This window comes from Dermacentor albipictus, chromosome 1 (assembly GCF_038994185.2).
Source record: "Dermacentor albipictus isolate Rhodes 1998 colony chromosome 1, USDA_Dalb.pri_finalv2, whole genome shotgun sequence".
In the NCBI taxonomy this organism is placed as follows: domain Eukaryota; kingdom Metazoa; phylum Arthropoda; class Arachnida; order Ixodida; family Ixodidae; genus Dermacentor; species Dermacentor albipictus.
The window spans coordinates 31,902,782-31,927,101 of record NC_091821.1 but is presented as its reverse complement, the minus strand read 5'-3'; the positions used below and the strand labels follow the sequence as shown (position 1 = coordinate 31,927,101).

Genomic DNA, 24,320 nt, shown 5'->3' with positions numbered 1-24,320 from the left:
TATCGGCAGCCATCAGCTGCTCACGCTGTTTTTTCCAATAGCGTATTCTGATTTCGTCGACGCCGAAATGCCTGCCGGCAGCACAATTGCCGTGCTCCAGCGTGTAGTGAGCAGCTTTAATCTTAAACGCGGCTGTAAAACTCGCATACTGTCCCATGGTGAAACAGCACCAACACAGAAAAACCAATCATAAAGCCCACGGCTGCCTTGCAAAATGCAGAAAACGCAGTGTCCGTCGAAACATGTCGGAACGCGTTTGCTGTGGGATGACAACACGTCAACCAACAGGCGGCTGCCGCTGTAACAGTGCGGGACATCAAAACAAAAATGGCGACTGATGGAGCAAGCTGAACGTGATTTTTTGTTTGTTTTTTCACGTGAGTACGTTAAGTGCATTGAAACAGCTTTTTCCGTATCAGTAATGAATAAGATCATTAAATTGGCAACCATTCTAAAGCGAACAAATAATAAAGCCAAGGCAAGTTTAGTTGTAGATCTTTTTTTATTCTTGAAGTGCAGAAAGGGATGAAGGGAATGAAATGGGGCATCTGCTTAAGAATCTGTTTGGTGCGTGCAGTCTGCTCGGTAACATTTGAAGTGTCGTTTGCGCAGCATTCGACAGATGGTGAGCGCGATCATCATTAGCTGGATTTGGCACACGACATATCGCTGCGACAAATTCAGTGTGCGATCATTACGAGGGAAATAAAAAAAATCGGATTTTGACGACAAAGCTAAAGGGGAGCGATCATTACGCGAGTGAGATCTTTATGCGAGTAAATACGGTATTTAATTGTTGCTAATACAGGGGTTGTGTTTAATCTTCCCCAGCCTAATCTAATGTGGATTAAAACGCAGGACTCTTTCCAGAAGGGCTCTCACTTGTGTGCACTTTGCCTCCGTAGCTTTCCCTTCATAGCCACAGAGAGTTGTCCGCGTGTATAAATTAGCACATGCTGTTTTTATGTTGTGCAAAAACAGTGCATAAGCTGCGATTGTAGTCATCTTGTGACTGATTAGCGCTCGCAGTGGCTTGCAACCTCCTAAGCAGACCTGTGTCTTCATGTGAGACATGCTTTTTACTACCGTGCCATTTTTTTACGAGTGAGCTGGTTTGATGCCAGTGTGTGCGCCGCGGTAGAATCACTTCTCATCCTTGACAGCTTCCACCATGTTTGATATTGAGTGCACATTGCACTGAGTCAAAGGGTTTGTCACAGACACTGAGGACAAAAACTGCATTCACTATCATGGATGGCGACCAAGCAGCTCTGATGCCACCCTCTGAAGATTTTCTGAATTAATGAGAGTTTGAGGATGTTAAATCATGAATTCTCAAAGTGGGTTCCGCAGGCTCTTCCTCGAGGTTCTGCCACTTATAACTGATCTAACCTAAGACGGCGAACACAAGGTGCATTCGATCCAAGAAACCTCAATTACCGTATTTACACGATTGTAAATCGACTCGAATGTAAGTCGACCCCCCCATACCGCTTGACCGGATAAAAAAAATAATAATAATAAGAGAGCATACCCGAGGGCGCATTCAATAACGAAAATATATTAGTAGCTGAGATGGTCACTCGACTACAGTCGCCGACCGATTTTCCGGACTCCGAAAATTCGGACATGCCCGATTATTCGGTCAGCTTCGCGGCACCGCCAGTCTCCTCATAGACCATAATGTATAACAACTGCCGAAAGTTTGGACACCTTGCAACCTCTCGTCTTATTTTTCGGACACTCCTTGAGCCAACTCGGTCGAGAGCACCATGCACCGACTCTAACCGGTGCATGGTTCGACTTGCCGAACGCCATTTTTGTTTTTAACGGAGCTTCCTTGCTGCCCCACGAAGTGGTGCTACTGGAAATCCCCGCTCATCATCATCGTTTCTGCCTGGTTCGACAGAGTGGCTCTGCAGCAGTTCCGGTTTCAGCTTAGTAAGCCATGTCAAGACAATCCAGTAGCTGATTTGTTTCTTCGCGCATGACGCTGAGAGCATGCCGCGTTTTTTCGCTTTTGTGACTGGTGTCGGCACGGTGGTGTTTGCTTTGTGTGCTGTGTCGAGGTTTCGGTGATCCAACGCGGCATACGGAAACATCTCGTCAAGTGTCTAATGGCGCCGACAGTGCCCGCGCAGACTGCGCTGCGGAATGCCGGCAAGCGGGTGCCGGGAGGCCTAAGATTTGTCGCCTTCCGATGTGCTCCCTACCGATGCGAAAAATGTTCTGCCGTGACTTGCGCAGTGGTTGCATTGCGATTCCGGACACCGTCTCATTGACAGTTTCACAGGTGCTGACACTGCTGTACTGACATGCGCAGAACTCGACGACGGCGAGATCATTCGTCAGGTTTCTGCTGCACCGCCGGACGATGACTCCGAGTCGGAAGTTGACGCACCATGTGCGACGCTGCCGTCGCATGCGGAGCGTGTACAAGCAGCGACTGTGCTTTCAGCCGCCTATAGTGACCGTACGACCCTCTCCGAGATTCAGGCTTATCTGATTGCGCGTAAACGGAACAGCATGCAACGGCGCATTCGCGATTTCTTCAAGCCTACTGCCGAGCCCGAATAAGTGCGTGGAAATAAAGGATTTCATTTTTTTTTTTTCATAATCTGCTTTTTCGGACACCTGTTTATTCGGACATTTCCTCAGTCCCCGTGAGGTCTGAATAAACGGTCGGCGACTGTACTCGTCTTCACTAGTGCTGCCATCGTCATCGTTGCTGCGGTCCCACAACGCGTTGTGGTCCAGCGAAATTTCAAATTTGGCAAACGACCGCACCAGGACATCTTGCAGAACAGCAGCTCACGCCAAATGCACAATGAATCACTGCACTGCACAATGAATCCACCAGCATCTTGTAGCCACCCAGCCTCTGAAAACCAGCAATGGGTCTAAGCTTTTTGCATTAATTTCGGAGGCCGTAACTTAACACCATGGGCATTTCTCCCATTCGTACATTAGTGCGGATAAAAAAAAAAATGCACAGTGTAGCGCAATCCAGCAGCCTTCGCTAATCAGTCATGAGATTACGAGAATTGTAGAATTGGCACTGCTCTTGTGCAAAATAGAAACAGGATTTGCTGATTTATTCAGTAAGTAAAAGCGTGTTGACATAGTAAGCATTTGTTTATTGTTTTCTTGGTGCCATCAATAATGCGACATGCGGTTAGTTTGAATGTTTTTTTTTTTACGGTCCCGTGAAATACGAAATAATGAGGTTTTACTGTACTCTGAATAGAGTCGGTACTAATTCTAAGACCTCTTGTGATTAAATCTTATAAGTGTCCTCGTGCGATAAGCATTGAAAACTGTCATTCTTTTTCGGCATGCCTCGCTGCAATGCTGGCTTGTCTTGGCTCATAACGATTGCACTCAGTTTGGAGAAAATGAGTAAAAGTGCTGGACAACGGGACGTGACTGAGACAGACAAAGTGCTTCGTCTGTCTCGGTCACGTCCCGTTGTCCAGTACTGTTACTCGTTTTCTTTAGGCATGTACCAACAAGCCCAACTTAGCACATTAACCCAGTTTGGACCATGTGGGTTGACATCTCCATCAAAATAGCCTGCCCAACACCGCCATTGGCCCCAAACATGTTGTGTGCTACGCCTAGCCTCTCTATCTCTATAAGGTTCCTGGCCACTTCATGGAACTTAGCAGGGTTCCCTGGGACCAACATGCTTGAGAACCCTTGCATTAAATAGCGGTTCATTCTTTGGTCCTGCAAGGACCAAAGAACGAATCTGAATGATCTGATTTTTCAAATTAACAAAAGTACAATTGACAAAGCTTTACTGTTGTGCACTGCTCCGTGGCATCAAATGCTCATAAATCCTGAAGTATGTGGTTGAGCATACTATTTTAATTGGACATACCAGACCATAGCGAATGCAGGCACCTGCAAAAGCAGTGCAAGCACACAGTCAAGATACAGCAGCTGAGTAGTAATTACTGTAACCCTAATTTTGTGGGTATGCCATAATTTCGTGATGTGTATGGTGCCATGCATTTCTGAGGGACTTAATGGGAGGCAGTTGGTTAAACTGTGGTTGTTTCAAAGTGTGAAGTGCAATAGATGATGCAGGATTTGTTGGTGAATGGACTAAAAGATGTTTTTGTTGTGGCCCATGTACTAGTAATCTTACCCCCGTATGCAGAGATGCAACTTAAGTCGAAGCACATGCTTGACTTGATTTAGATGACGCCTGGCGTTAACGTGCCCAAAGACGCTCACTGCGTTTCCTTCGGCACGTTCCCGATAGGCGTCACTCGGATCAAGTCAAGCATGTGCTTCGACTTAAGTTGCATCTCTGCATACGGGGGTTAGTAGCTACATCGCAGTGGACAATGATATTGCCAACTGGCCCACAGAAGTAATGTAGGATGTGTTCAATTGTGCAAAGTGCACTTAGTTATATGAAACTTGCATTGCCACCACTGCTGCACTGTGAATGAGATTATGGCAACCTTGCCATTCTGTGGTAATTTCATTCAACTTCTCTCAACAGCTTCGTAGCTCTGCATTAGTTGCTCAAATTTACAAAAGCTAATGTGTCATCGTGCAGATTATGTGCAAGACACAAATGAGGGTAAAGTTTCATCGCAGAATAAACAAGCAATAATCCAGCAGGCATTTGTGAATAGTTTTCATGGCTAATTTAGAGATTTTGGCATTTGAGTGATTCTGCCATTTTGTTTCTTCTTCTTCGATGTAATTTAAATAAACAGTTTTACTGTAATTGGTTGTAGTGCTTATGAGTGTGACACTGATGTGGCAGTGGTCTCGCAGTCTCTTAGTGCATGCAACCTGCGTTTAGAGTAAGCTCTGGCTTCTCACTGATCATGCTTCTTCTATGTAATGGTGCAGTACATGTCCTTGATGGCTGAGCTCGGTGAAGGTCCTCCACCACCAAGCAAGAGTGGAGGGGATGATGCCAGCAACCGTGGTAGTAGTGGTCCCCAGCTAGGAGGCACGCAGGGACCAATACGTGCCATCATGGCACCCCCACCACTGACTGGAGGCAATGCCCCTCTCGGAATGGTAAGTGGCACCTTGCAGGCTGTGGTTGCGAACTCTAGTTAACAGTATCGAGTAGCAGGAAGTGCTTAAGTGCAGTTTTATGAGGTAGCGTCTTCACAAGGGAAACCATTTCCTTGATGTGTGCGTCAATAATAATAGTAATCGTAATACAGTGGTCAAAGCACTGTGCCAATAGACTGCTGTCACAGTAGCGTTTAATTTGATACTGCTGCTGTAATTTAAAAGTTGCTGTGGTTGTAGTTTCTGCATAAGACAAGCAAATAATTTGTTTAGGTGATGAAGTGACATATTTGTGCAGTTTCATACTTGCAGTTGCATCTCATTAATTCGAACATGCTTAATTTGAACTACCGGTTTATTTGAATTGGCGCCGTAGTCCCGTCAAAGTTATGTGTATTCCAATGTGCTTACACGCCCGGCAATTCGAACGCGCACGCATTTTCGAAGGTTCATTCGAACATACCGTGCTCGGACAATGCTCTCAGCAGCGTGCCAAATCACGCTGCTGCATAAGACAAGCAAATAATTTGTTTATGTGATGAAGTGACATATTTGTGCAGTTTTATATTTGCAGTCGAATCTCGTTAATTTGAACACGCTTAATTTGAACTACCGGTTTATTTGAATTGGCACCGTCATCCCATCATAGTTATGTGTATTCCAATGGGCTGAAATGCCAGGCAATTCGAACACGCAAGCATTTTCGAAGGTTCATGCGAACATACCGTGCTCCGACAGTGCTCTCAGGAGCGTGCCAAATCACGCGGCGGCACCTCCAACCAGCACTGGTCTGACTCGCCATAAAGGGGAGGCTTAGGAGAAACCCCGCAACGCCGTGCGTGCGAGGGAAGGGGGGGGAAATGGTGGTAATTTCACCCTCTCTCAAATGGCAAAATCGTCGTTTCTGCGTCGCGCCGTAATGCCCCAGCCACACTAGCGGCTCAACGCGTGCTGCGACTCGCTGCAGCGGCAAGCGAGCTGCGAGCAGAGGAGACTAATAATCGATGTGCGCACAGGAAACTACAGTGAAATCTCGGTACAACGAACTTCAGGGGACCGCGGGAAAATGTTCGTTATTCTGAAAGGTCGTTATAGTGAAAGCCCCAAAATTAGCCATAACAATAGCATTTCAGTAACGCAAGCGTCCTACCTTTGAAACGGTACCTCCTTGAACTCGTTTCTCACACAATGCACACGTGATCGTCAGACAAGGCACATTTATTTGAAATAGTCCGCGATCGTCTTCTGACGGGTGCAGCACAGACTCTGCAGCACGAACGATTCCAGACCGTCCGCATTCTTATGCACGCCTTCGGCCGCTGTGCCGCTTTTGGCTATAAATATGCGGAGTTTTCGCAAGCAGTCCAACGCATCTGTGGCCGACACGGACTCGTCGCGGTCTTCGGGTGCTGCCGTAACGTGCAGCAAGATTCTTGCTGGTGCTTAAAGATTTTCTCCTTATCTTTGAGAATCGTGGCGATCGTCGACCGCGCCACTCCACGTTCTTTAGCCACGACGGTTTGTTTCTTCCCGTCTTCTATCTCGCGAAAAATCTCTACTCTCTCGCTCAAAGAAAACTGCTTTCGCTTCTTCGCCGTGCTTAGAGTTGTTAAGCTCATGGCAACGCGAACGCCGGCACGCACTTCTAACACAATAACGTAACCAGAAGAAAAACAAGATGGACAGGCCTGATACGGGTGACAGCACGCGAACAACTGAGAAAACAAGCAAGAAAAACGTGATGCGTCGTCACCTCCGCAACAGGAAAAAAAAAAAAGGCCCACTTCAGCGTTAATTACTACTTTTTTTTTTCTTCTGCCGCACCGTCTCAGGTTTTACGAGCCCATGCTCCCCGCCTCTCCACTCTCAAAACCTGGTGCGTCGTTGCCTCCACAACGGAGAAGGAAAAAAAAAAAAAGTCTCCGCCCGCATCTTTCTCCTTCCGCGCCATCTCAGGTTTTTGCGGGAAGCAAGTTGCAAGGCGGCCCCATAGAGCGGCCCGCTCTTCGCGCTGCGTCGTCTGCTAGCTTAGAGCTCCGACTGCCGTGACGGATACACGGAAATCTAAGAATCCTCGCATTTCGGGATATGAGTTCGTAGTACTGAGGTGTTGTTAAGATGACACGGAAATTAAATAACGATCGTTATTCTGAAATGTTCGTTATTCTGAAGTTCGTAGTAGTGAAATATTTTTACATTGAAACTATAAGCAGTCGGCACGGGATTTCATAAAAGTTCGTTAATCTGAAATGTTCGTTAATGTGGTGTTCGTTCTAACGGGATTTGACTGTAGTATCATGCGGACCCACCCGATGACCGCTCTAAGCGTACTTCCATCTGGTTCAGCCGGACTGCTTGTTTCGCACTGTTGTCTCCTTGTGTCAGCTCTTGCTCGTGCTTGTTCTAGTTGGCTTTGTTGGTCTCGGTCGCGCTTGTTTTTTTACAATGATGTGTCTAAACTGAGACGTCCCGATGGAAAGGTTGTTAAAGACAGTGCGCTATATCTGAATGTGTACGACAAGACGGACCCTGAATACAAGGACGCAAAGGCGACATCCAGTACCTCCTTCTCCTTGTCTTTTGAACGCGATGACGCCGAAACAGAAGGGAGTACACCAACATGATTATGATCAATGGCAACGACTTCGTCATCTTGATAAGACATGTCTCGCGTTGAGAATACAAGACAAAGAAGGTAAACACAGTGCAGATCTGTCAGCAGACGAAGGAAAAAACACACGAGCACGCCCAGTCCAGCTCGGTAACTCCGCTGCTTGGGTGGCAATAAGTGGCAGAGATAATTAGCGTCATCCAGCAAGCTGGCGGGAAAGCAAATTCATTTCCCTCCCGCCCTTCCTCGCAACTGCGCTCCCTTTGTAACTCTCTCATCTTCGCACGCATGGTCTCCGTGCGTGCTGGCCTGGCGCCCGCTTAGCCTGCTTCTTGAAGTTCCGTTTCCTGCCGTTATCGGGAAGCGAGCGTTGGCCGGCATGGGCAGTTTTGTGGTCCTCGCTTGCTGTGTGCTTGCGCGCTGCGATATTTCAAGTCACACTGTTCGTGCATCATGCTATAATGCACAAATACTTCAAAAACAAGTCCTTCTTTTAATTCGAACAAATGCTTGGGCCCCTTCCAGTTCGAATTATCGAGATTCGACTGTAGTTTACAGTTGAATACATAGATAAAATAGCATATTTAATTTTTTACGAGTGCCATAAAGCTCACGCAACTAGTTTTTGCAATTATAATTGACTTGGCATCGCTAGGGCCTATATTTTGAACCAGTCCATATTATTTTCTACTTTTTAATCATGTTGCACGGAGGGTGCGATTCCAGTGAAGACGGTGGTGTGGTGACACCCCAGCAATGTCTGAACCAAGGACTTCAAGAAAGTGTGCCCAATGTGAAAGGGATGCATGACATGTGAACACCCGCAAGCAAATTCATTGGTGTGCACCCATTGGAAAAATGGGAGTGTGAAACTTCCAGCAATTAATTGTTTGATTGGTAGACAAGATTCTGCAAGATCTCTCGTGCCTCACAAAAAGAAACACATGCTCAGCAGCATTGCCGGTGTGCTAGCGCGCACCTGTAAACCTGTGCGCTGCGAGAATGCCCATGATAAAGTGCACAAGTGCGGGCATTAGCATGCGGTGGTAAAGTAGGCCAAGCGGGAATACTCCCGAACCACCGTGGTGGCAGCCAGCATAATAGAGCGAAGGGGGGGGGGGGAAATGTTCGGTCGTCGTTGTACATGTATGGTGGTGACCTTCAAATGGTTAATGAATTGAATCATGCTGCTATGGTTAGTAGCACCAAGTTTGTCTCAACATTGCACCATGAAAGTTATATTTAATTAATACAGTCGCCGACCGAATTTCCGGACCTCGCAGGCACCGAAAAATATTGTGAAGAATCCAGGTCCGAAAAACTTGTTCACCCCCCAAAATAAAATTTGTTAGGTTTAAAGGGGTTTAAGAAAATCTCTAATAATTCCCTGCATCGTACTATACTTGGAGGCGACCGGATTTGCTTGGATTTCTGCAAGAGTGAAGTCATCTCCGTATACAGTTGACAATAGCGCCACTGCGTTGGCGATCTTCATTGGTGGAGATCGGAGAAACGAGCCATGCTACTAAAATAGCAACCGTAACTCAAAAAAGAAAAATGCACGCACACACAAAAAAAAGGGATCTTGCATCAAGTGATTATGACGATAGTGCTGACCGAAAAAAAGAAATAAAAGTGCTGTCCCCTGGAACATTTTGTTAGCGAAGGAAGAGAGGGCATGGCCTCTGAGATTAGACGATGGCACATGCTCTCTATTGATAGCGTGCGCATCCCAATCTTGGAGGCTATGGAGCAAGCCACTGGAAGCCAAGCCAGCAGAAAATCCAACATGGTGGCTTACAAGACCGAGTAGTGTGGCTCAGTATGAGCGATTTAGTCCAGAAAATCGAACTTTGGGTCCTAACTTCATCTGAAAAATGTGGCACAAAAATGCGTTAGCTCTATGAACCGTGACAATGCATTTATGAAGTCCAGAATATCCATCAAGTCTGAATTTTTGGAGTCTGAAAAGTCTGTCGGCTACTGTATATATATTCACTCCCGCATTTGTTTATTATGTTCATTGTGTATGCACCTTCTGTACCAAAGAAATCATTTTAAAACACAAAGTTTTGCTTCCAATATTGTGCCTGTGGGAGACACTCGTTATGATGGGGTGGTTTCTGTGCAGGACCGCCCTCCACCACAGCAGTGGGCTGCAGGACCAAAAGGAATGATGCCCCCAGGAGGCCCACGACCTCCTACAATGATGGGTGGGCCACCGCCACCCCATATGGCTGGCACTGGAATGCCTTGGCAGCCATCCCAGGTGTGTAAAGAGCTCCCTATTGCTAGAACCAGTGTCTTCCAGTGCCTTCAAGTGTGAAAGCAACGCATTTTTTGACACTGGATCGCGCTGGGGACAGTGGCTATCGCTGGGAGTCACTGGGACACCAGTGAGAACGCTGGATAAGAGCTGGGTCACCCTGTACGAGATGCTCGTCTAGCTGCCATGACGCTGGTGCGCACTGGTTTGTGCTGTACATGCGCTGGTTCTTGCTGTAGTTTGCTGGCTCTCACTGGAAACTGCGCTGGTTGTGTTTGTGCCACACTGGTTCCAGTATGCAAGGAGTGTAGGCGCTGCTCAATATTAAATGCTTTATACAATTTCATTGCTAGATACTAGTCTGTTGTCCTAAATATCGCTATATCTTGGAGTCATAAAAGTCTATTTTGTGTCGCAGTTTGGAATAAAGGTGCATGAGCTGCCCGTTTAGGTATGCATGCATATTTGACAGTGAAGATCCCTTTTGTTTTTTGCATTTTCCCCTTTGACTGGGCAGATATCTGCATCCTTGAACAAAACAACGCAAATGCTGAGGACGGCTCGTTTTTTAGTAGTTTGTTCGTAACCGACGACTGCAAGTTGTTGCTGTTGTCGCAGTGTTATGGAGTCAAACATGGCCAAAGTGCGCGCTCGCGTGGGCCTCATCTTCATAGTGATCTGTGTTGGCAGAGTGCACGTGGTGCCAGCAGCTTCGTATGCGAAGTGCTTTCTACGTTTCATTTGCGTTGAAGCAAGAGCTGTATGAAGGTCAATTCACTTGCTGCTACTGCCGCGATCCCTTACTTCAGTGATTTGCGGCGAGTTTCTGCTGTCATCATGTCTACCTATGCGCGTATGACACCGTATTTGTTAATTTAGTTGGTAAGCGAATGTTTACAAGTTTACACGGCTGATAAAACTACTATCCTTGCTTCTTCGTATAGCTATCTACTAATTTGCTATCGCAATCGATGCTTCACATTTTGGGCGAAACTGTGATTTCTTTTCTCCGCACCAGTCGGCGTGACGAAGGTGCGGATGGAGCAAGAGCCATCTTGACGTCGAGCATGTCGGGCCGAGTTCACTACGTCCGGTTACGTTGGCTGCACCAGTGATTCAAATTGTAGACGTTGTTCACACCAACGTGACGTAGCGTGTGTGCGCACGTGCTCATGCCACGTCGGACTATATACGCCCCTTAACCAAGCGATTTTTATGCGAAGCATATTACGAGGGCTCAACCCAGCTCCTCAGGCGCGGCGGTGACCATGAAATCACGTGACACCGTGACGTCACGACAGAGGAGAAGTGGCTTTGGCTCAACTCTTGCAAGACGGGCTGGGTGGGAATCGAACCAGGGTCTCCGGAGTGTGGGACGGAGACGCTACCACTGAGCCACGATTACGATGCTTCAACGCGGTACAAAAGCGCCTCTAGTGAATGCGGTGTTGCCTTAGAAACGAGCTGTTTCTAAGGCGTGCGTCTCTTGCTCAGGCGCACATTTCGTTGCCGCGCCGAACGCTGCTTTGCTCGACGCTCACCGCGTCCAATGCGGGGCGCGTAGTCGCTGCCCTGTAGCCCATTGTCTTACACCCCTTGGCGGGTCGACGGGAACGCTGTCGCGTTCCACTCTTGAAGGCGAAGAAGTAATGCATGAGTTGTTTCTTCGTCTAGCCGAACCAAATATAGCCAAGCAACAGCAGTTCACCAGGCTAAACAGTGGTTCAACAACTAAAATAAAGGCTAGTATGCTTCGCATCCTGGGCTTAACCTTACCTAAGCCACAGCCATTTTTTTCTCTGACTTTCATTAGTTTGAATTTTCGTAGCATCCCCGCAGAATTCAAATTAACGAGCTTTTACTCTAATTAACTTTTCCTAACCTCTTGTCCGTGGAACAGCATGTATTTAGAACCTTGGTATAACAAAGTGTGTTTGTATGTTATTTCAATATAACGAAATTTCACTTCCCCCACACTGGAATTCCAAGACAATACAGTCGCCGACCGATTTTCCGGACTCCAAAAATTCGGACATGCCCGATTATTCGATCACCTTCACGGCGCCGCCATTGTCCCCGTTGACCATAATGTATAACAACTGCCGAAAGTTCGGACACCCTGCAACCTCTCGTCTGATTTTTCGGACACTCCTTGAGCCAACTCGGTCGAGAGCACCATGCACCGACTCTGACCGGTGCATGGTTCGACTTGCTGAACGCCATTTTTGTTTTGAACGGAGCTTCCTTGCTGCCCCACGAAGTGGCGCTACTGGAAATCCCCGCTCATCATGATCATTTTTGCCTAGTTCGATAGAGTGGCTCTGCAGCAGTTCCGGTTTCAGCTTAGTAAGCCATGTCAAGACACTCCAGCAGCTGATTTGTTTCTTCGCACGCGACGCTGCGAGCAGGCCGCGTTGGCCGCGTTTTTTCGTTTGTGTGACTGGTGTCGGCACGGTGGTGTTTGCTTTGTGTGCTGTGTCGAGGTTTCGGTGATCCAATGCGGCATACGGAAACATCTCGTCAAGTGTCTAATGGCGCAGTGCCCGCGCAGACTGCGCTGCGGAATGCCGACAAGCGGGTGCCGGGAGGCCTAAGATTTGTCGCCTTCCTATGTGCTCCCTACCGACGCGGAAAATGTTCTGCCGAGACTTGCGCAGTGGTTGCATTGCGATTCCGGACACCGTCTCATTGACAGTTTCACAGGTGCTGACACTGCTGTACTGACATGCGCAGAACTCGACGACGGCGAGATCATTCGTCAGGTTTCTGCTGCACCGCTGGACGATGACCGAGTCGGAAGTTGACGCACCATGTGCTACGCTGCCGTCGCACGCGGAGCGTGTACAAGCAATGACTGTGCTTTCAGCCGCCTATAGTGACCGTACGACCCTCTCCGAGATTCAGGCTTATCTGATTGCGCGTAAACGGAACAGCGTGCAACGGCGCATTCGCGATTTCTTCAAGCCTACTGCCGAGCCCGAATAAGTGCGTGGAAATAAAGGATTTCATTTTTTTTTTCATAATCTGCTTTTTCGGACACCTGTTTATTCGGACATTTCCGCAGTCCCCGTGAGGTCCGAATAAACGGTCGGCGACTGTAAATGAAAACTACCACGGAGATGGATGGCCAAAGGATTGAGTTACAAGTGGCTGCCTGCGCACCTCCAAATCGCCCATGTTGGGACAAGAGGACCACTGAAGTGGAGCCGTATCACGTTCCGTGTAAAGTCCAAGTGCGATAAGATCCTATTGCGTCCCGCGCACTTGGTGCTTTAGGTGTGAGTGAAAGTGTGCGAGGGTGAGGCAAGAAAGATGATGGCTTTACGAGTGCTGCCTTCCCTGCCTTCCCACACGAGTAAAGGGAAAAAGGGGGAGGGGAGCTCACTTGCGGTAAAGTGCGCACGAGGGGCGGCTACGCATGGCAGTAAGCGCGGCTGAGCGCATACGCAGCCGCGCACCCGGCTTTAAGGTAATCTGCCGTGTGTGCAGAGAGTGGGCATGCCGAGACGGTGTGGCATCATGTAAGCTATCCTTTAGTTTTAGTTTAGGGGACGCTAGTGGCTTGCGTACGCAAGAACTAGGGGGGACGGTACTGCGCATGCGCAGACCGCTACGTCTACTTGTGTCCTTGGGTTGCTGAGGCGGCCAAAAACATCGCTGCCCCTAAGAGGTCACGTTACCCACGTCACTCTCGTGGTGTACGAGAACTTACGTGAAGTGAGACCAACCGAAACAAGCGGCCCATCCCGCCACATAGGAGAACATGGCAGCGCCGGCGAGGCCGTGTGGATGTGTGCATTTCATGGCCGACGTGGTAAAGAAGTTGGTTGCCGAGCACACCGGCACGATGTTGCCCCAACTGCAGCCTGTTAAAACTTGCAGGAGGCTTTAAATAAACAAAACACAGACCGCAATGGATTATGTTGCACAAGATGCTTAACTACAGTTTACCGTATGTATACAGTCGCCGACCGTTTATTCGGACCTCACAGGGACTGCGGAAATGTCCGAATAAACAGGTGTCCGAAAAAGCAGATTAAGAAAAAAAATGAAATCCTTTATTTCCACGCACTTATTCAGGCTCGGCAGTAGGCTTGAAGAAATCATGAGTGCGCCATTGCACACTGTTCCATTTACGCGCAATCAGATAAGCCTGAATCTCGGAGAAGGTCGTACGGTCACAGTCACTGCTTGTGCGCGCTCCGCATGCGACGGCAGCGTAGCACATGGTGCGTCATCTTCCGACTCGGAGTCATCGTCCGGCGGTGCAGCAGAAACCTGATGAATTATCTCGCCGTCGTCGAGTTCTGCGTATGTCAGTACAGCAGTGTCAGCACCTGTGAAACTCAAATGAGACGGTGTCTGGAATCGCAATGCAACCACTGCGCAGGTCTCGGCAGAACATTCTCCGTGTCAGTAGGGAGCACATCGGAAGGCGACAAATCTTAGGCCTCCTGGCACCCGCTTGTCGGCATTCCCCAGCGCAATCTGCGCGGGCACTGTCGGCGCCATTAGACACTTGACGCGATGTTTCCATACGCCGCGTTGGATCACCGAAACCTCGACACAGCACACAAACACCACCGTGCCGACACCAGTCGCACAAACGTGGCCTGCTCGCTGCGTCGTGCGCGAAAGAAACAAATCATCTGCTGGATTGTCTTGACATGCCTTACTAAGCTGAAACCGGAACTGCTGTACGGCCACTCTATCGAACCAGGCAGAAACAATGATGATGAGCGGGGATTTTCAGTAGCGCCACTTCGTGGGGCAGCAAGGAGGCTCTGTTCAAAACAAAAATGGCATTCAGCAAGTCAAACTAAGCGCCGGTCAGAGTCGGTGCATGATGCCCTCGATCGAGTTGGCTCAAGGAGTGTCCGAAAAATCAGACGTGAGGTTGCAAGGTGTCCGAACATTTGGCAGTTGTTATACGTTATGGTCTATGGGGAGAATGGCGGTGCTGCAAAGCTGACCGAATAATCGGGCATGTCCGAATTTTTGGAATCCGGAAAATCGGTCGGCGACTGTATTTGAATTGCTTCGGCTCGGCCTCAGTCGTGCATCCTAAGTCTCGCGATCGCTGGTGCAACGCGGGGACGCAGATTTTCATTTGTGCTTGTGCGCTCGGCCAGCATGGCGACAAAGCGGAAGTTTCTTTCTTTGGAGGTCAAAGTGCCAATCATCAGCGAGGCTTCGAGCGGCAGAAAGAAAGGAGACGTTGCAGCAGAGTTTGGTATCTCCAACAGCACGTTGTTGACGATTTTGAAGTCGAAGGACACGATCACCAGTGCTCTTTCTGCGGGGGCGACCACCAAACGGAAGAAGTTGACTTAAGCTGTACACGAGGATGTTGAGAAGGCGTTGTTTACATTGTTCCTCGACATACATGCCAAGAAAATACCAATCAGCGGAAGCGTGCTGCAGCAAAAGGCACTGAACTATGCTTGCATGCTCAGCATCAACTATTTTAAGGCAAGCACAGGTTGGCTGACCTGCTTCAAGGCCCGACACGACATCGTTGCGAAAGTGTGGTGCGGCGAATCTGCTGCTTTAGACGCCAGTGGTGCAGCGACTTGGGCGTCATCTGCTTTGCCGGACATAATGAAAGACTATGCCCCGCCTGACATCTACAACGCAGAAGAGACGGGACTCTTTTATGAGCTGCTGCCAACGAAGACACTGGATATGAAGAGCCAACCATGCAGTGGAGGAAAACACAGAAGAAGCGTGTGACTCTGCTTCTCTGCACTAACATGGATGGCACCGACAAGCGCTGCCCGCTCGTTATCAGCAAGAGCGCGAGGCCTCGCTGCTTCAAAGGCGGTAAGAGCTTGCCGGTAAGTTATTTAGCAAACAAGAAATCCTGGATGACGCGGGCCATCTTCCATGATTGGATCATAGCTTTCCACCGTGATATGAAGGTCCAAAACCGCAAGGTGTACTTGCTCAGTGCATAATGTTGAGGACGCCGAGTTGGAAAATGTGGAAGTTCGCTTCTTCCCCCAAACTGCACTGCTTTGATTCAACCGTTAGACCAAGGCATCATTCACTGTGTGATGAGTGCATATCGACAGCGGTTGATTCAGCGACTGTTGCTGAATGTTGACACCGGGCAGGAGACCAAAGTGGACTATAGCCCTACAGATGATTGCCGTGGCATAGACGGCAAACCGGCGCAGCATAATTGAAAATTGCTTTGTACATGCCGGCTTTAAGCCTGAGACTGAAGTGACAGCCAACTCTACGGTGGAGCCACCTTCTACAGAAGTTACTGCGGCGTGGGCAGCCCTTCGAGACACCGGAAATGTACCAATGGACATCAGCATAGATGAATACATCACCGTTGACGCGGAAATAATTGTTCATGAGCAACATAAATGTGCAGACGTTGATTGTGTTGGAAGAATATACCGTATTTACTCGCATAATGATCGCACTCGCGTAATGATCGCACCCCTGAATTTTGTCGTCAAAATTCGATTTTTTTTTATTTCCCGTGTAATGATCGCACCCTGAACTTGCCGCAGCGATATGTCGTGTGCCAAGCCTAGCCAATAATCGCGCTTACCATCTGTCGAATGCTACGCGAACGACTCGTCTGCACGCACCAAACATGCTTAAGTAGATGCCTCATTTCATTACTTTCATCACTTTCCGCACTTCCATGGGAAAAAGAGGTACAACCAAACTTGCCTTTATTATGGGTAGGCTTTATAATGGTTGTAGTCAACAAAAACAAAAAAGGCACCTTTCGATTCTTTTCATCTGCACTCGTGAGCATGCAACAAATCGCGCGCGGCAATGATAGTAGCCACGTTTACACTGATACGTTAAAAGTGTACCCTATTCATACGCCAATGCTTGTAACACAGCTAAGATATTCGCCCACCCTTAGCGGAAACGTGCCGTGTTAGGATAGTAGTGAAAACAGATGCTGCAGTTTCCGCAGCACGCCGGCTATGGGTTTCTGCCACTGGCAGCTAAGCGCGCCCATCTGTTTCTGACCCCTCTAAGTGGATATGGCTACGTTATTGCCGCAAACTTGCCGATATTAACTATATTATTCATCACTGACACGGAAGAAACTGGTTCAATGCACGTAATGTACTCACGAGAAGAAAAAAAAAAGATTGCGTTCGGCGCGTTCGGCTTGCTCCGCCGGCCGCCATTTTTGTTTTGGTGTCCCGCACCCGCATCCTGCAGCAAACGCGGGACGAAAAACAAATTTTTTTTTCCGCGGAAAATTTAATTCGCGTAATGATCGCACCCCTGAATTTGGGTCAATTTTTTCTGACAAAAAAGTGCGATCATTATGCGAGTAAATACGGTAGATGCTTTATTACCAGCTGCGGACAGGTCGCAAGGGCCGTTGGCCTCAGATCCGACGGCTAGCGAGCTAGGCCCATATACCGTTTCCCAGTGATTGCCAGCTTGCTTGGCTTGCTCGGCGTCGATAAGTGGCAGAAGTGGTCCGAGTTCGTGCGCACCTCTAGATGCTTAGAATGGACCCCGCTGAAGAGCAACCAGATTTGCTCGTTTCATTTCGAGCGTGCCTGTTATCAGCCAAACCGGCCGAGCTTAGAGCAGTCCAATGATCTTTCGCCAAGAGTGCGTACCCCCAAGCCTGATGCTGTGTCGACTTTTATCTCGCCTTGTGTCCTGCTCCAGAATATGCTTCATTCCCAAAGCGCCCTTGACGAATGGCTCATACTACTTGTACCGGTGTGTATGCATATTGATAGCTGTCGCTAGCCGCACTTTCTGAGTCGCTGCTTTGTAGTGAATCTAATCAAGTATGGTTGGCCACGTCTAATTCGGTAGTGAATACTGCAAGCAAGAAATAGTCACCCCTGGGCGACGAAAACAAGGATGACGATGATGGCGAGGACATCGTAAAGCAAAACCTTTAATAAAGTTTGTCCAATCCAATCGCAAAGCACATGCAGGCATATCGTAAAAACTGGAATACAGTCAACGACCGATTTTTCGGACCCTCTAGGGGACGTAAAAATGTCTGAAAATTCAGGCAGTCCGAAAAAATGAATGCATGCAAAAAATGCACTTTTTTTTTCTTTTTTTCTCGGATCTAGAGGTAAAGGGCGAAGTACCAGGTTTCCGAAACCCTGTTAAAGCATCAGTGAAGTGGCTATAAAAACAAGCATTCAAAAACTCTGTATGCAGCCGACTGCTGGTTTATTATGTACATGTGCATCATCGGGCAGCCGGTTTTATTGCTGCAGTGGCTTGAAGAACTTGTTGATTGTTGTTTGGACGGTGTTCCGGTTGCATGCGATCATATTCACCTCGATCTGAGCAAGGGTCATGTCAGCACTGTACACCGATGAAAAAGTCCACAGTGCTCGCATCAACTCAGTGCTTGTAGGCGGCGCAGGCATTGGCTCCTCATTTTCAACATCGGAGTCTTCTGAATCCCCCACAACCTGACTCCTTACTCCATGCCGAACTCCTTGCTCGCGTCAGCCTGCGATGGGCCGCTCGCGACTTGCTTAAGGGGGGAGGCTACCCTGGAGATCGAACTTTCTTGTTTTTTAAGATATCCAGATGAAACTTTCAGGGTACGTGCACACCACCGAACTATGAGGAACTGCGAAGTTTCATGAAGATATGTTTATTAGTTCCAGAGTTATTGAGGTCTAACTAGGTGATTCATGTATATGCCTGAGGAAGAGCCTGGAGAAATGCCAGGACATCGTAGGAAGCTGAAATTCACTGTGATGGTCCCTTGATAGATATCCCAGGGGGCTAAAGAGCCCTTTTCTTTAATTTCCTCTCCAAAAAATTTTAAGACAACCTTGAATTTGATGTAGCCGGTAATGACTACATTCATCAAAAATTAATTGCTTATTATAAATTAACTGCACCAGCTTTCAAAAAAAGAAGCCTGTTACCCCCTGGCAAAGTCATTCAGGAACAGAATAAAAAAAACGGCATACAAATCTGAAGAGCGGTTCTTGAGATATCGCTTTCCCCAGCACCACTACTAGCGAAAAAATCCATTTAGAGAAAACAGGCCTTAAAGCTGAACACGTGTTTTCTATTATTGCTTCCAATTAGCTCTTGCGGCTCCAGGCACACTCAGTGTGTCGGATTTTCGACTGGCGACAGCCGAAAGCACAGTTCCGCGGCTACGCAGTCGGCACTCGCTGCGGGAAATCGGAAGTTCGATGCTCGTACAAGACGCATATCACGCTCCCGTGCACCGAACATCTGCACTGTCTTGGGCTTTGCCGGCATCTCGTGGAGCGAAGAACTGGCGAAAAAAAAGAAAAAGCTGAGCAAATAATCTAAAAGAAAGCGCAAGGCGATGAGCAGCGCGCAAGCTCATGTTGAGGCGGACGGAGCAAGGGGCAACGACGCGAGCGCGGCATCAAAGGGAGCAGCCAACGGTAGGCGCGCTTTAGCCCGCGAGATTTGAACGCGCTGCTCCGGCCAATCAGCGCTCCGCATCACATCGCGGGAAAACGCCAATAGCGCCTCAACCGCGCCGACGATGCCATTTTGCAAGGCGGCAAAATAGAGACAAAAAATCCATGGTCAAAACGAAACCAAGATGGCGCGGGCAGGCCGGATGGGCTGGGAATGGCGCGCGCGCGAAGTTTGACTTCATTTCGGCATTTGCGCGTGTTTTTTGGGCCGTGGTAGCCTCAAAAGTAGCGCTGTTTTTGGTACTTTACAGTTGAATTAGGTGCTGATAATTACGGAACAGGTGGTTTATGAGACATACAACCCAAAAATATGGTTTTTCAAAAATCGACTTTTTCGCGATTTTTCGGTTTTCAAGGGCCGCGTCCCCCCTTAATAATGGCGGCTTTCTTCTCCATCGTTAACCGACGGTACTGCTTTCCGCGCTTCGATGCCATCGGCGAGGACGACGAAGACGGAGTGGGGGCCATCGAAGGCGGAGTGGGGGCCATCGAAGGCAAGCGAAATCCTCAAGTTTGCAAACTCCACTGTTCGCAGACGAGCGTCGAAGCACCTCGGCCTAGCGTCGCAGGCACATTTGACACAACAGCACAACCACACACCACGCTAGCCAAAACGTGGCCTACGCAAACAAATGAAATGGTGCCGTTCCGGAAACTCCGCCGGAGGCGGAAGCGGAAGTGTGGCGATGAACAGAGGCAGCGTGGCCAGACCAAAGCGGTGATATGCTTCGGCTGCAAGTCGATTTTTTGCGCAAAGGTGCTGCGCGAGGAGCCAAAGGACCTTCCGTCGTGTCAGAAAGTCCGGAAAATTGGACGGCGGGGAGTTCGAGCTTCGAAACGTCCGATGTCTTTATACATTGATTCTATGGGGCTCGTGGCGGTGCTGCGAAGACGTCCAAAATATCAGGCATGTCCAAAAATTTGGGTGTCTGAAAATTCAGTCGTTGACTGTATAAGTCGGAACTTTTTTTCAAAAAACCATTGCGAAAAGTCGACCCTCGTCTTATATACCGGACATTGGCCGAAAAACTATGGAAGTCTTGCAACAATGGACGGATGAAGTAAAGACCCGCCTTCGCCATCAGCAGCAGCGCGACGTGGCGACATTGTGGCACCGCCAATTTGCGTTTACATTGTCACAAAGTTATAATGGTTAAAGGCTGCTTTTTCACATTTTGTTTCAAAATGAGCGGAAGCCGATGGCAATTCGCCATCGCCTTCAAGAAAAAGGCGATTGAGTGTGCGGAAGCTCACGGCAACCTCGCGGCACAGCGCGAATTTGGAGTATCTGAAAAGAGCATTCGGTATTGGCGGAGGCAGAAGCAGCAAACCAACAAAAAATGTCATTTCGTGGGTGGACCGCAGAACTGGAAGACGAGGTTGCGGAGTTCGTCCGGGAGCTGCATGTAAGATTGCTGCCTGTGACTGCCGAATGCATCCGTTTGAAAGCGGTAGAGATCGTGTGCGCCTCTGGACTGGGCAGCGAGAAGCACTTGTCATCCGACTCTAGTTCAGACGACTCCGATCAAAGGCGTTGCTCCGATTCGGAGTAGCGCTTGCGCACTTCGTGCCCTTCTGTGCACTGTACACCCGGCCAATTTTTAACAGTAGCGCGCGACCATCGACCCGCGTGTTTTTCAGCACCTTATCATCACGGCACAAAGCGGCGAAATAGCGAAAGTAAGCACATGTGTACACATGCCCGTATCTCGTTTGTTTCGCCGCTCAGCGCCGTTAATAAGGTGCTGATAAGCACGCGGGTCGATGGTCGCGCGATACTGTTAAAAATTGGCTGGGTGCACATGCAAGCAGCATTTAAATAAATACTGTCACTATTGTGCAGGAGTCGCATTTGTTTCAAGGTAAGGGCGTCTTTCGGTACTTTTGCCATTGAAAAAGATTTTTTTCATTTTTAGAATTCGTTAGTTGGGGGATCGACCTATGTTCCGGTCCGACCTATAGTTCGGTTTTTACGGTAGTAGATGAATTAGCAAGACGAAGCTCTCGCACCGGCGAGTGAGTGTGTGCGCACATCACAGTTTTGTGTGATCACGTGTCCAGCTGTGTTTACATTCCTTCTTTGGCCCATCTCGTTGTTCTTCAAATGGAAACTTAGTCTGGTCGCTACAAACAAGACTCCAAATAATTGCCTGTCGCGCTCTGAAGCCAATGCTGTTTCGTGCGGGGATGACTGGGTCATTAGCTACTTATTGCAGCAGAAAAAACAAGATCAAAAATTTTTGTCAGTAATCTTTTAAAATTTCAATAATCTTTAATTTAGATGTGTTGATTTTTATGAGGCATTATATGGTAGATTTCAAATGCTTAATTTAACAAGCAGTGTTTTTTACATGTGTGTGTGTTCTGCAGGGAGGAATGCCTCCCATGACTGGAGTGCCCCCACCTCCACCTATGATTGGACCTCCACCATCAGGGTTGCCCCCATGGATGGCAGGACCTCCACAAGGGCCTGGAGGTATTGTGCACACTGAATTTCTCATCTGTCTTGCTTTTTACTGCAAACAGAAACAATAAGTAGGCATTTTACAGCTGCTTTCTTTCAACGCTTGAGTATGAGAATTGCCTGACACTTTGGTTTTCATTTATTTGTTCAGTCGTGGCATATGATATGGTAGGTCGTGTTGGCCTAAATTTGCTGCAAAATGCACTGTGCATTTCAGCCCCTTGGCAGACGCCGATAGCAGGGGTGCCCCCACCGCCACCTCAGCTCTTTCCTTGGGGCCCGGGAGGACCCTTTATGAACATGGGCTTGCCGCCGCCACCGCCACCACCACCTGCAGTTAGCACAGGAGCCAGCACAGGAGCCAGCACAGACAGCACCACTTCAGGCGGCAGTACCAGTGCTACGGCTACTCCAACTACTACGACTATGGTGGACCTAAGCACACTGGCTGCACTACCTGGGCTGCTGGCAGCCCCGCCGCCACCACCCCCGCCAAGTTAAGCAGCACTGTTTGGGCCACAAGTAGCTGGCCTAGACACACCCTCATATTCACCCTGGTATCCATCGTAGGGTTACTTTTGAGGGCTGGTGGTTTAATTGGCTTCAGGTACACACTGCGCTACTTTTGCACCAGTAGGACACATCAAACTTCGGTCATCAGGCATCCAAGACATTGGGCAGCCTATCATCATTGCTCTCAATTTTTGTCAGTGTCTTCATACTCTTAAGTATTTGTTTATTGGTTCTGCATTGTAGCGTGCTGTTCTCTCAGTTGTGTGACAGCAGGCTATAGTGCCCAAAGTGGTATTTTCAAGGTGGCAAGTCAATGGTGGCTCTCTTATTGTGACATTCATGCTGCTAATCAAAGGTGCTTTGTGGACAAGCACAGTCATCGTGGATAAGCAGCATTGTCTTACTTTCTCTTGTGCAGATTCATTAAAACTAAATGTGTTCTCGAACAGTTGTTTTCAGTGCAGGTATGGTTTGTTTTGGAATGCATTGAATATACCATGTAAATGAGCTTTATTTTGTTGTATCTTTATGGGCTTTGTTGTTGGGATGATATTTCGAGCCATTCAGATATTTCCTGATTTACATTATATCATGCTTGTTGTGCTATTGCACTCCTTGGGTTGAGAAAATGGTAGGCATGCTGCAGTTTCCCTTGGGGCAAGTCACAGTAGCGTGAACTGTGTTCTTCATCACTACAAACCTTGTATGGTCACCACTATACTGCATGGTCTCCTAGTAAAAACCGAGCTATTATTTTTTGCTATTGTTTAAACTGCACATGATGGCAATATCTGCAGCTGTGGCTTGTAGTGGCTTGTAGTTACGAACCTACCATCATAGGTTTATTAGAACCTCTCATAATATGCCTTTACCTGAATGAGTTGTGGCGATGGGCAATGCATTTGTTTCTGCTAAGAGGGATTAACTTTAAGCAAGATAATCCAAGACTGTCACCTGAAAATGCTGTTCCTCAGAATCTGATGCCATCTTTCTTTTCCCCTTTGAGTACATTGAGCCTACAGGAAATAATTTGTGCAACAAATCTTGGTCAGATTGCACTGGCTTGAAGGTTACGTGCCACAGCATAAGAAGTGAATTCGATGTAGTTGTCAGCCATTTTGTCTGTAGAGCTTGGATTCTTTTTTTCATTTCATACGTCTATGCTACTTCAGATGAAATTGCTAGGCATGAATGGTTGCTTTGTTCATGATTGTACATGTCATAAAGGATATTAAACATCAAAACCTGTATTTGGTGTCTGTATTCATTCAGTCGCATCCTGCATGTGGAAGAAGTGCATATACAGTTGACTCTCGATAATTCAAACTTAGAAGGGGCCTGAAAATTTGTTTAAATTAACAAGTTTGAATTAAAGGAAGCTAATTGAATGGAGGACTTACCTGCAGTGGTGCATGTCCACTGAGTTAACACATGAGTGGGAAGTTCCAGAAGACTTATTCACAAGTACTTACAAATTACAGTCAAATCCAATTTTTTCGGAGTCCATAGGGACCGAGAAAATGTCGGAAAAATCGGGCAATTCTAAAAAATTAATGCATGCCTTTTACTGCCCCGAAGGGCTCATGTCGCCACAGGCATGTCCGAAACGGCTCTGAAGGCCTGCCAGTACACTTGTTAAGCATATCGGTGCTTGTACTGTGATAGGAGACAGTTGGGTGCACGTATGTATAATTAAAGGAAACTAACCATGGCTCCTGTGACAATTGACCCTTCTAACTTTTGGTATGCTTCAACCAGTTGCACTGTTGTACTGGGGCGAAGCTGACTTTCGAAAACCAGCATTATGCAAGGCGTTATACTTTCCACGCTTAGAAACCATTGGCGAGGATTACAAAGACGGAGTCGGCGCCATTGCTAACAGCGGCGAATTGTTTCAATGATAAACACGGCACCAAATAGCAAGAAGCTTGGTAACGAATGTCGAAATTGATAGGCTTAACGTTGCTGCAG

The 24,320-nt window shown here is 47.9% G+C and overlaps 1 protein-coding gene across 2 annotated transcripts in view; it reads left to right on the top strand.

Moving 5' to 3' along the window:
- The window catches only part of LOC139060756 (splicing factor 1-like), a 66,299-nt gene extending 42,700 nt beyond the window's left edge, over window positions 1-23,599 (top strand). For both annotated transcript variants that reach the window (XM_070539855.1, XM_070539858.1), the window contains exons 7-10: window positions 4,876-5,049; window positions 9,792-9,929; window positions 21,743-21,848; window positions 22,054-23,599. In XM_070539855.1, coding sequence (XP_070395956.1) covers window positions 4,876-5,049; window positions 9,792-9,929; window positions 21,743-21,848; window positions 22,054-22,337 — 702 coding nt within the window. In that variant the 3' untranslated portion in view covers window positions 22,338-23,599. The remainder of the gene's footprint in view (window positions 1-4,875; window positions 5,050-9,791; window positions 9,930-21,742; window positions 21,849-22,053) is intronic.
- The last annotated feature ends 721 nt before the right edge of the window (window positions 23,600-24,320 follow it).